This window comes from Rhamphochromis sp. 'chilingali' (genome assembly GCF_963969265.1).
Source record: "Rhamphochromis sp. 'chilingali' genome assembly, chromosome: 13".
Taxonomy (NCBI): Eukaryota; Metazoa; Chordata; class Actinopteri; order Cichliformes; family Cichlidae; genus Rhamphochromis; species Rhamphochromis sp. 'chilingali'.
Window position 1 is genome coordinate 5868075 of NC_137940.1, and position 13337 is coordinate 5881411.

Consider the following 13337-nt stretch of genomic DNA (forward strand, 5'->3'; position numbering starts at 1 on the left):
TGGTATACAGTATCAATCGTTGGCCTCAAATCTATATCTGCAAAGTGCTTAGGTTTGCATTGGTGATTAGATGAATTGAACCGAGAACAGTCTGTTACTTTAGTATCCTTCATAGCTCGGATACCTAATGCCTTTTCCCTGCCTCTGAAGTGACCACAGTTTCAGGATGCTTTGCTCTGGGCGCTTGGCCAGAAAGCTTTATGTATTCTGATACCATTCATTTTTAATCAGGACCAGAATATCCTTCCAAACCTCTGCAAGCTGCCTTTGGCTGCGCGACTTCAATTTTGTTATGTTTTAATTGATTTGGCAGTCCTCCTTATTGTTTATAGTGTAAGTTGACTGTTACTATTGCTAATATTCCAAGTGAGAACTATCGCACTACTCATTTGAATATTTCCTATTTTTCTCTCCTTTTCTTCCAGTTGCAAAATTATACTTTTTCCCACTATAGTATGGTGTGAAACTATTGTCTGTTCAGCACATTTCACTCAGCTCTCCAAGCCGACATACCTATCCTCATCTCTGCGTGGAGTGGAAGGATTTCTGAGAGCCGGGGTGGGGAATCTTCCTCTGTGGTATAATGAGTTTGACAATGAAAGTGACACTGTGTCCTCTTTGGACCTTGCCGTGTGATCAATCATAACAATGGCTCACCATTTCCTCCTCTGGATACTGACCTTTCTACCTTAAGGAAAGCAAGTGTGTGAATGTGTTATAGCGTGCATGTGTGTGTTGCTCTCGGTTTGAGTGTGCCATCACCTTCTTTCCAATCAGCCCTTTAAGTCCTACATATCCATTAGAATGTCCTTTAGCAGAGAGTCCTTTTTCCCGCAAAAAGCAAACATGCCCTGAAAAAAATGCACTACTGAGAGAATGCTGGTCTCGTTAATGCTGTCATCAGAACTATTTTGGGCAGGGATAACACACTTGGAAATGTTAGGGAAGTGACATCAGGCTTAATATATTAAAAATCCTACCACCTGAACAGCTTACAAGGTGATTGATGCTGTTACTCCAGTAAGCACAACTGCCAACGTTTTATGCAAATATCAACGACTGAGATTATTTTAGGCCGATTCTCTAATGGCTCAGTTCTCATAACAAGTGACAGAAAAGGGAATGATGTGTGGAGAGAGCTGTGAACATGGAGAGATAGGTGACCCTGCCTTCTGCCCTCATCTCCCAGATTAGCCATCAGGACATTTCATTAGTACTTTACTTTCTATATATTCTGCACTTGTGTTTCTAATTCTGTATGTGCTGCATATCCGCTTATATAAATCATCAAGATTAAATAATAACTATCAAACGCGTCTCATTATGCTTTAGCCACAAATGTCCCTTGTCAGCAATAAGGGGTCTAGACCAGATTTTATAGCCATTTTTATGCCACTTTTAATTGTCATTTTATCTGCACCACAGATGTACACAGTGTCTTTAATGTCTTTAAGACAGCATAAAAAACCTAATCAATACACTGCTTCAATTGGGAAAATGTTATACAGTAACTGATGTGAGCAAACCGTCAAGAAAAGGTTTTAGATTCAGATTGTAAAATGTGAACATTTCATACTGCTACTGGTATTTTTTCTGGAATCATTTTACAAGATTTGTACATTTAACTGTAAATAAATAATAAGGAAAAAACAAAATTCAGAGGCATATTTTTGCAAATTGGGCCCCATAAAAATTAAGGAAGCGTATAATAAACTAAAAAGTACTAAAAAGTTCTATAATATAAAAGTTTTGTCTCGGTTTTATTTATTATTTTCTTCGTCTCAGCACCGAGTACTACTACAGGTGTTTCTCTGAGGGTGCGCAGGGCTAGTATATAGCCTAAGTGGCAAAACCCAGGGCATAAAATATTTGTGAGCGCACAGCAATAATTTAAGGCAACTCAGACAAGCATATCAACATTTTTATCAGCTCATTTCTTTTTTTAAAAATGTGGTTGGACCACAAGAGGACAGTGTGCAAAGCAGTTTTAATAACACAAAAGACCACAAAGAATAAGGTTTGTAACATTCGCCCCCTGCCTGGAAACCCTCTATATTTATATATTTAAAATTCTTCTGTGCACAAGAAACAGCGCACAGCAGGCTATGGTCTGTGTACAAGTTTCCATCAAAAAATTTAGATTATTAACTCAGGCAAATATTACAGACTGTTTGATATAGTAAAGGTAAATTGAGATTGAAACCCTTTGATTTGCGCATTGTTTGAGCTAGATGAAACACTCACATGATGAAAACTCCCTGAAATCCTGACTGAAGTCAAAGTCTTTTAATGAAACATTTATTCATGTGTATAATAGACTCAAACACATTTCCACAACCAATGAAAAGATCCAGCGGTATAATTTGGAGTAAAAATGTGCTTTTAATTGCATGTGTCAAAAATAAAATTAGTGCCGCCCAACACAATTAGCACAAAACATTTCTGCATTTTTTTGTTACTTGGTCACTTAATTGGACTAGATAAGTGTGGTTTCCCTTTTAATTTTGCTACACTCCTGAGATTATTAACACCACTGCAGCCTTTAGCCTAAAGAAATGCTCCATAACACCAGGTTATGTGCTTGGAGGATATGTTCTAAGCAATTAGAAATATATATATATTCAGCGTGACACCTGCAAAGCAGAGGCATTTTTATATTCCAGTAAAACAACTACAACAGGAGAATAATAAGACTTTCAACTTTTTGATTGTGCGCCTCAGTATTGGATGATAAAGGACATAAAACCACTGCACCATGACAATAAATATAACAAATATTCCTGTGTCCCAAGATAGGGGAGAAAAAGGAGATCATAAAATAAGGAAGACATGAGACCAAATAAATTGGCAGGTTGATCTAGCCAAGGGACAACTTTTGAACACCCTGTGTTGATCCAGGAGAAGGAAGAAAATCCATTTTAGCCCATATGAAGAAAAAAAATAAACCCAGAGACCTGACTGTCCTCAAGGTTTGCTTTTGAAGTTATTTTTCTTTCTTTTGTACGTCTTTACATTGTGGTGGCTTTAATTTGCCAGCAACAAATTGGAAAATAACATTCTTCTTGATTACATACTTTACAAACAATCAGTAGCAAGTGTTTACCTATAGGTCTATTTTCTTCACTTCTTAGGAGAGCAAAGATAGATCGATGGATTCACACAAAAACACATTGATGGTCTCCAATTGCAGGAGACATACCAAACATACATGAAGCTACAAAACAAGACAAATGGATCAACGCACTAATCCCAGTTTCTTACAGTGATATTCACAGAGTCTAAATTGGTTTCCTGGCTATTTCCGTATTACACTGTAATGCAATCACTCAATTAGGTTGTGTGATGAAATGAAATGAGCCGTTTTCTCTCGAGGACAGTAAATAGTGGTCCTTGTAATTGACAACTGCGGAGTAATTCCTAATCTTAATAATATGTCCTGTAGTCTAACACATGCAAGTAATTAGATCGAGGCAAGCATGGGTTAAAACAGTGTCGTCTGTGACGCTCGGCTAAATTGAGGAGACGGAAGTCAAAGAAGCAAGTGCTGTTATTCGGAGACTGTGTGACAGAAAATAGATGTTGGACCAAGTAAATAGCTTTTTAAGTTGCAAACACATCTTCACAGGCCATGTAATGCTATAGTGTGATCAAAGATCAAGCCAAATACTGTCTGCCTAACAATTTTGCAGATAAGAGCTCCACTCGAAAATCTAAAATGTCTTAGTGGTGAAATAGTGGCTAACTCTGACATCAACAATGAGAATAAAAGCAAAGTGTACAGTTGCTCCCAAAAAAATCCACAGTCGGAGTTGGCATAGTTACGTCCAGCATTTGAGCTTGTTTTTCAAGTCTGTGAAAAAAATAAATAAATCTGTATCTGACTGTTATTTGGATAAAATATTTGAAAAAAAAAAATCACACTTTTTTGATTTTGTTACATAAATTAACTATTAAATCATAATTCTGGACTTTGAAGAGAGACTTTTTGTACATTTTGTCACATTGACATCACACAGTAACCAAAGTAACTAAAGAAAATAAAAAATCCCTTTTGCCAAACCATTGTTCACATTTTTAGGAATGGTTATTTTTAAGTAATATAAATAATACATTCGTCTTCGTATCGATGATGTTGGTGGAAAATATCTTTGAAGTATTATAGGGAGAGAGTGGTTTCAAGAAAATCTGCTTTTCCTTATTAATATGCAAATTTATACAACAAGGCACTCCAAAGTCTAATCAGATCATCTTCTCTGTGGGGGGATGTTGGGGTGTGAATACAAAATTTTTTTCACCATGTGTTGCTGTTGTATTAATGTGTTCACCAGAAAGTGTCTTCACACAAAACTACACTGACACGACAAAAGGACAGTCTCACACACGGCGTATCGTGGTGTTGAGGCATGGGACCGATTCCAGTCTCCACACTCATGGACGGACTCACAGACGCTTCCACTACGTGAAGGAGAGCTTGTGGATGTTCCACTGCCAAATCTTCACATGCATAAAGGCTCTTGTGCCCACTGTTTGACAGCATTATGTGCCCTTTTTTAAAGTCTATATTTGAACCCCACCGAGATATCAGTGATGTTTACCTATCACGGACTCTTAGGTATTGTAATAGCCGTGATAGGTTGAAATGTGCTGGAAGGTTTATCTGTGACAGCAGCTGGTGACTTCTTGTTGTGGTTATTTAATGCACGATTGCAGGCAATAGATATAGCAAAAGGTTTATGGGTTTTATGATTTTTTTAAATGTATATACACTGTAATGTCACAAACAAGGAGCAACCAACAGACATAAAAAAAAAAGAAGTCTTACAGCAGCAACCGTCAAACATGTTGGCGGAGAGGCTTTAAGTCATAAAACTGTGACGTAAATGAAGTCTTTGAGGGTTTAGTGATTAGGACTTAGTGCGGAGCTCGAGATTGAGCCGTGGTGTTGAAGACTAAATTGAAATTATTTGCAGTCAGTTTGTCGTTCGCTCGGACAAAGGTTCAAATGGCGATGACCTCTGCGCCGCAGCGGTGACCTCTCCTAGACTTTCCAATCTTCTCAAAAATAGAATCTAGAATCTTTTCACATGACTGATGAGCACAACCCCTGCTATGACACCTTGGCGTGTCATCACTGAATCCCACTTCCCCTGTCACCCCAAGCACTAACAATGTGAGCACTTAACTGGTGACAGTGCCGGCGAGCACGGAAGTGATGACAATAAATGATGGCAATCAAAGCATGTCTCCTCCTTTGACGAGGCACGAGATAAAGCTCAGACACCTTCCTAGCCCCATTAACAAGTGATGAAACTGTTTTCTCTGCCAGCTTTGGAGTGTTTTTCAAAACTATCACAGATGGCCAGGCCTTTTGACCCGCCCACTCCCCACCACTCGCCCCCCCCAAAATGAGAGAAAGAAACCCAAAACAAACTCTGATGTTATTTATTCTTTTTGTATTCGGCTTGTGCCACACTGAATTATGAAAGTGGTGAGGGAGGTTTTCTTCATGCTACGATCAATAGGCTGATTCTGCTGTCACAATACAAGGCGCATATCTGAGACAGGAGTTTGACAGATGGCGTGTCACCTTCGTCAGCGTGACGCCCTGCGTGCATGCAGGTTTGTGTGCGTGTGTGTGCAAATGTCTGCACTCTTGCTTGATTTTTCTAATCTTAGAGATAAAGTGTGAGAAACAAAGTGAGATATTCGAGTGTGCGTGCGTGCACGCGCGTGCACGAGACAGGAGAGGAAGAGGCGCAGAGTGAGAGAACATGAATACATGCACACAGGGAAGCATGTTAGAGGATGTCTGATACGCTTTCATACTCCCACCCAAAAAGCCTTTGGTGCTTGCTGTGCTACAGCACACTTTGCAGTGACTCCTCTACTGATTTAATTAACCTTTTGCTGGCACTGTTCACACAATAAATTTGTGAGCTACATTCAACTGTAAAATGTGTATGACTGCAATGTGGACCTGTGACTTGGACAAATTGAAATTCTTTTCTGCTACATCCACTAGTAAACAGTCCTTGATAACAGATGTCTGAAAAGACATACAAGGGAATGGAACATTCACAGTGTCCATCCTCCATGAAAGCATCAAAGCAAAACACTTTTCCATGAAAACTACTCTGGACAGAAGGTTGAGGTCAGAGCAAAAGATGCTCCTTTAACCAGCAGTGACAGGCATCACAGTGGAAGTTGCTTTTTCCTAAGCAGGGGTCAGCAGGCATTAAGCCCCTCCTACTTAACAATAAACCCTATATGTAAGAGTTTATACAGCCAGGAGAGCTGTCATGAGGTACTGCAGTTCTGTAGCTGCAGTACCTAACAAGTAAGTGCGAGCTTTTTCACACCCTATTAGGAATACAACTCAACTGGGCCATGCCGTTTCTGTTTCAGGCAGTCATTCATGTTTTATGAGGGGTACAATATTGATTTTGAAGCCTGCACTTCAACATTAAGGTGAAAAAAAAACACTCTCCATGGTTGTTTTCATTTTTTACTCAGTAGCTGTATATTGATGTAATGGTCCTAAATAAATTTAACTATTTACATCACAGCAGCAGTTAAACTATACTATTACAATTTCATATTAAACATAAAAAATGCATTACCGTAAAGTAGTAGCAAGTGCCCCAATAAGAACAGTGTCTAGTCAGCTTTGAAGAAAACTTCAGCTTTGTTTACAAATTTGTTCATTTATTGAAATGGGAATATTTTCTGTATATTTTTTAATAATATGTGTTGTTCTAAATGTGTGTTACTAAAACTGGCAGGAAAGCAGTGGAGCAAAAATGGCTGCTTGTTCATTTTTGAGGTGTGAAATTTAATTAATCTCAAAGCTTAATGGCTTATAAAATTACATTCATTTTTTTTTTTAAATTCTGTAAAGAAAACCTGACATTAACAGAAAAAAATGCATAGTTAGTCCAAATATCTATTTTCATTTCTTAAAGTTATTTAAACAAATTCCTCCCACTTCAGTGAAAAGTGCTTGAGTGGGATTGAAAAACCCCAGGATATGAAGTGACCCACATTCTGGGCCATGCAAACAGAGTTTCTATATCCTATAAATGAATACATTCCAGAAAAGGTGGCACCTTAGCATATAAAGACGACACCAAATAAAACAATCTTTCTGATATTTTTTCATGTGCATTTAGTGTTTGAAAAAGAAGCTTAGAAAATACAGCGTCATTATACCTGACTATTAATCTGAGTTAAATTATATAAAAATTTAACGCAACTCTTCTCACTTTATTCCAATAATTGTTCTGTCTCTGAATGCATTTGACATTATTCAAGAGAAATTATTTTTTATTTCCATGCAGCATTGTTGCTGTAGAAAATTTGACTGTAATCTCCTATTTGTAGAAACTAAAAATAAATAGATAAATAAATAAAATCAGAATTCTTTCAAACATTTCTTTTAATATCCATTTGCCACTCGGAGCGCCGGTACACTCCCCACAGACATGGATTCCTAACTCTTCATGGCTGGTAGATGTCACAGCACTAATGTTACATGAGACAGTAAGTGAGCAACTAAGTAAGTGTGTGTCTGCGTGTTTATATGTGTGTGCAAATATATGATGTGTATTTATCCATAGCAAACTTATCACTGTCACATATAGGGGATGATAGTAAATAATTTCTGCATGATGAGAGGGAGCATATATTTAGAGAGTATCACTGTAGGCTTGCAAATATTTAAAAAGCCAAAGTGTTATTGATTATTGTTGCTTTTATTTTAATTACATTTTTTCCAATGCCATGTTATGTGTAAAAAGCATGATATGGCGCATACCATTCATATAGAGGACAAAACAATGGTGCAATCCATTAGGAAATGTAAGGATGGCTCATTATCACATGGCTATTCATACAGCTACAAGACCAATAAGACAAACACTTTAATCAATCAGTTTTGTTTTCCAGGGATTCTATCAGTTGCTCTGGATTATCTTAAGTGTAAAATCAATGCAAGCTATTTAACAGTTTTCCCCTCTTTCCCCCTCTTTCTTTTCAATAAAATTCCACCAATGAACAGTTATAATACAATTAGGGGCTTCGCATGAAAGAATTAGACAAGAAAATGTAATAAAAGCTGTACGTTGATATTATTAAAAGGAGATGATTATAAAAATGGATAATCATGAGCATAATGTCAACAGACTTGAACTCAGATGATTCACAGTCTCAGTCGTCTCTTTTGAAAAATAAAGTTCAGCAAAGGTCATTTTTATTTGCAAAAATGCAAATGCATCACTTCACAAAACAACTGCTCTTATTCAGTCTGTGGTCTCCAGTTGACCATCGAAAGCTGTACACTGTCCACTTATGACCACTTTTGGTCCATCTTTGAAAGGTGGAGCTCTTTCTCGTAGAGGTTAACATTTGCAGATGACGCTCTCTGTTAATGTGCTGAGGGCTCGGTACTTGTCTGTGTCGAACACTCTATAGAACAGAGCGAATTAGAATGAAATATTGAGTTCATTTATGAATAAGTGGGGCTGAACGGCCCCTTGTCGGAGCTTCAGCATGCATATTCAGTTGATGGAAACCTTTGGATGGGTCATTTCTCTTAGCTGCTTCATTAAATAGTGAAAGTCAAAAGTGCAATGCTCCTGACGAAAAAAGGACCAAGATCTACAGAGATGGAACACTGGCCAGGTTTTCCTTTGCTCTGGTTCAAACCCTAGATAATGATAGTGAGTGTGTGTGTGTGTGTGTGTGTGTGTGTGTGTGTGTGTGTGTGTGTGTGTGTGCATGTGTGTGTGCATGTGTGTGTAGCTTATTTGAACAAACAGGGGGTAGATTTTTCAATAATACCATTAAATTATGTTCTTAGGTGATTTTGAGTTTTGTAACATTTTTTGAAAAAATGTATGGCAAAGCAGATAAAGAGATAAAGTGTTTATTTTCCCTGCGAAACTAATTGAGACAATAGTGAGTTTAAGTTTCAGTGGGGTGTTGTGCTAGAGCCAATCAGCAGCAGCTTCTTGAGGAGTTTCCAAAAGAAACTCCAGAGGAGGTATGCCAAAGGGGCGTACCGCGGCGTTTGTATAAGTGTGTGTGTGTGTGTGTGTTCGCACAGTTAAAATGGTGGAGGCCAGGTGCAATCAAAGCTAGACAGAGAGCATATTGAAGAAATGACTGTTGATATAGTTTCACTCTTGGCGTATTCACCATCAAATATGACTGGAATCGAGCACTAAGGAGGTGAAGGCCATGTTTACAGGCACCTCTGTGGTTAGAGCGGAGCTTTTAGTGACTCATAAATGCATGCAGCGTATTGGGCCAAAGTAAAGGCCAGATTCAGGAACAAACACACGGACTTGAATTCTGATGGTATTTTGAAAAGGTAAAATACTTATTCAGCCCCCTCCCCCGGAGACAAGCTTTCTATGATGAATACTGCCATTAAGAAAATGACTTGTCTCAAATGTCAGACTGTAGCCAATGTTTTTAGATAAAAATTGATAGCACATGAACACAAGACATTTTCCTTTCTACCCTCTCTTTAATGTTCTTGCCAGTAAAGTGTAATCAACTCTAATTATTTAAACTGCCTGCCACTCTTTGAGACCACTGGTTTCTTAAAATAATTAGAGTTTTACATTGCATGTGTTATAATGGCGATGGCTCACACTTTAATGGTGATGAATGATGTGCAATGTCATGAGCACTTTCAGTCATCAACTTCAGAAGGAAAATTTTGAAGCTCTACACCAAAACATATGCTGCTGAGATGATAAAGTTAATGACAGGCTGACTTTGAGCGTAGACAGAAGAGACGCAATGCATTTCAATAAAAGAAAATGATGGATGACAGAAGAAGAAAAACTGGTGAAAAAAGCACTGGATGTCATTTTGCAACAGATTTGATCAAAATGATGTTCCGAAGTGCAAACTAACCTTTCAGTGAGCAATAATAAAAAACAAGCATAACAACAGTAAAATGTGAAAAGAGTGGATCGACATAAATGAGTTTAACAACAACACAGCAATATAGCCATCTTACATGTATTGCCTCCATTTGACGCAACAAAGATTTGCCCTCTTCAAACACAGAACCTCAATCCTCCATCTCAGGTTTCCAGCATGATCAAATTTGCACTTCAAACCATTGTGCCCATTTAATCAGCCATTATGCATGCCCAGTCAACCACTGCAGAATTTCTAAGCAAAATCTCAGACTGAGGCACACAAAGCTATCTTTGATTTAACGCTAGCCCATGGGGAAACTTTATCAAACTCCTTTGCTTCCTGTGGAGCAGGACCAGGTGACTAGCAACTACTCAATCTGAAGGCCCGATTCCTTTCCGCATGCGGCAAGGAATCACGCCTTTGATCCAAACAAAGACAGCTGCAAATGCCTCTCAAGATACCAGTCCCACCAATCGCGTTTTCACATTGTTCCACCAATCAGAGCCTTGTCTCCAGCACCCACCATAATCCAACCTACTGCTGCTCTTTATACAGAGTGATTTCTCCCCCTTTGAAAAGCAATGAGGGTAAGGGCTACAAACAAATAAGCATTTTAAGGTAAAATAATGAAACGTGTGCCTCACTCACCCATCTCATTGTCCGATTTATTGTCCATTTCGGTGTCAGTGAGTGTGAGCGCCGAGTTAGAGCGGCTGGAAAGGCATGAATTCTGCCCCGATTTTGCCCCTGTCCCCCAAAGAGTAATGGTACGTTCTGGTGATACAGGTTCATGGTTTTCGGTAACGACGGGTCCTCTGGAATAGCTGCTGAGTGGGTGGGAGAGGCCAGTCTCGGGGCAGAGAGCCAAGCCTCTGCGAGCCGGTGGCTCACAAATCCCGAGTTGCCTTAGTGAAAATGTCTGCCCTGTCAATGACAGAAGTAGTAAAGTTAACAAACCAAGCAACACCGTATTTAATAGCCATGAGCAGGGCTATTTAAAGAGAAAAAAAACAACAACAAAACTGTTAATCTAAGAGCATGGCGACAAGGCAGGGGGTAATTGCTAAATTAAAGCCTTAACAAGTTCCTCCAAAGCTACTTAACACTCATCAACTTATCAAGATCTACAACTGCATTTCTTTGACTCAAATCACACAAATAGTCTAATTAAAATTATAATAATTGCTATGTTTAAGATTACCAAGTTCCATTAGACAAATAGTCTGAAATCAATATCCTTGGATTAAATTACAGATAAAAAAAAAAGTAAAGCTGCTAATCACCTAATTATTATGATAGTTTTTTCGAAACTGTTTAAGAGACTGTTTAACAATAAATCACAGCAATGCTCTAAATTAGTTTTGTCTCCATTTCACATTGCTTAAGGGTTTGCTTATTTCTGAAAATAAAAATTAACCTGCAATGCCTTTAAAAGAGTCTGCAGCATGTTTTCAATTGGTTTTAAATGATGCAGGCATGCTGCCAAAAAAACACAAAAACATCTTAGTTCACCTCAAAGTCCTTGAATTAAAAAGTTCATATTTCAGTTTCATTCATTGCATATTTGATTTTAACCATGAAATGAGCTGTATTTGCTTAGTAGATGCTTGTAGTCAGGCTCAAATATATATGTGTGTTCATCCAGAAACTGCTATAGCTAATTATTAATATTTAATGTAGAAATCATCATAGCTATAATGTATTTTATCTCCAGTATATTTTACCATTTCAAAATGAGACATTTTCATCAGCCTCTGATGTATTTAAAATGTTTTTTAAAATTTTAGTGAAATTCACACAGCTCGATTTTTGTCATATAAGCCATTTTAAAATGTACCAGGATTCTTATGCTATTGTGCTATACGCACAACACATAAAGAGCAACTAATTAACAAGAACATGTTCTTTTTCCATCATCAACATTAAATCTGACTTTTACTGTGATGATGTAAGAAACACTCGTTAAGGCTAAATGCCTGGATTTTAAAAAGAAATAAAGGAAACTACTCTTCTTCCCACAACTTCATCATAAATCCATTTATTCTAAAATGGACACCAATTAGCACCATGAAAATGTAAAAGTGTAATGGATAGTTTTTGTGACTGCAATCTTACGAGCCAAAGGAGTGCCATAAAATAGAATAAACTGCCCAAAGTTTTTAATTACAGAAATTACAGCAGTTTCTAACAGCCAATTAAAGAAGAGGGTTACTTATTGTACATTTTATCTTATTATTTTAACATAGTCCTGCAGGGCATGAGCATTTTATGAGGTCAGAGTAGGCCACTACATCACACTCAATAGGAATTCTCTGTAAAAGTTTAGAAATATAAATCTAATTTATGCTTTTGTTTGACATCCTTTAATTGTGTTTACTACTGTCTAGCATACTGGCGCCATATTGTTATTTCTTGTCAAGCTTGCAGAGATAAAGTGGGAGATAAAACTGTGGGATAACATTTATTAAACAAACAAGCAAAAAAATCCTTGCATGAGCATTCATTTACTAATGAGGTTTCACACTGTTAGACATCAGCAAATGAACATGGATATAAGGATTTTGTTCTTTGTGGTATTTACTAAAGTCTAACAACAACTGAAATCTAAGAGCTTCTTGTTCGATTTAGAAAAATGCCACTATAAGATGGAAGACTTTTTGCTACAATCATTTTTTTGTACCCGGTGCCTTTTAAATGATAAACTCTGATGACACTGGCCATGACGTTAAAAAATGACAGGCAATCCGCACCTCTCTGAGCTTACATTTTGTACATTCATCTAACAAATCCTGAAAAATCCCACAGAAGGACAACATTTGTTCTTGCTAACCTGGCCTTGTGTACTCTGCAGTTTCCTTATGGACCATCTCCTTGACTCTTCCTCCAAAGAGCATTCGTGAAGGGTCATGGTCAAAGGCCTGGAGCGTCTCACTGGAGCTGTAGGATTTCTGAGTGGGCACGCGGCAGGCTCCCTCATCCCGGTCTGATGAGGAGGCGGTGTAACGGCGCTCTCGATCCTTGTCTCTCTCACAGTGTCTCTCTCGGTCTCTCTGGCTCTTGGACAGCGAGCAGAAAGGCCGCTGCTCCCTCACCCTTTCCATGCTGCCTGCATGCTGGGTATCCAACTCCGCTCCCCTTCACCACCGGCACTCTCCTGAGACACTCACCACTGGATTATTTCACTGCTTTACCCCCTCTCCTCTTCCTCCTGTGGCTTTGATTCTCGTCCTGTAACCGATTTCCCCCCAAACCCTCCTCCCCACTTCTGAACCTCTGTCGCCCACTTCTTCAGTCCATTCAGCCTTCCAGCCACTCTACCTGGAAAAGAGAGATGAGGAAAGGAAGTAAGGAGCTCAGATAACACTAATCCATCTGCTTCATCTTCTAAAGCACACACTTAT

At 38.4% G+C, this 13337-nt stretch overlaps 1 protein-coding gene across 7 annotated transcripts in view; it reads right to left on the minus strand.

Moving 5' to 3' along the window:
- LOC308408365 (teneurin-3) overlaps positions 1-13337 on the minus strand; it is a 139250-nt gene that overhangs the window by 113667 nt on the left and 12246 nt on the right. For all 7 annotated transcript variants that reach the window (XM_080900556.1, XM_080900557.1, XM_080900555.1 and 4 more), the window contains 2 exons: positions 12767-13254; positions 10585-10860 (listed from right to left, as the gene is read on the minus strand). In XM_080900556.1, coding sequence (XP_080756682.1) covers positions 10585-10860; positions 12767-13037 — 547 coding nt within the window. In that variant the 5' untranslated portion in view covers positions 13038-13254. The remainder of the gene's footprint in view (positions 1-10584; positions 10861-12766; positions 13255-13337) is intronic.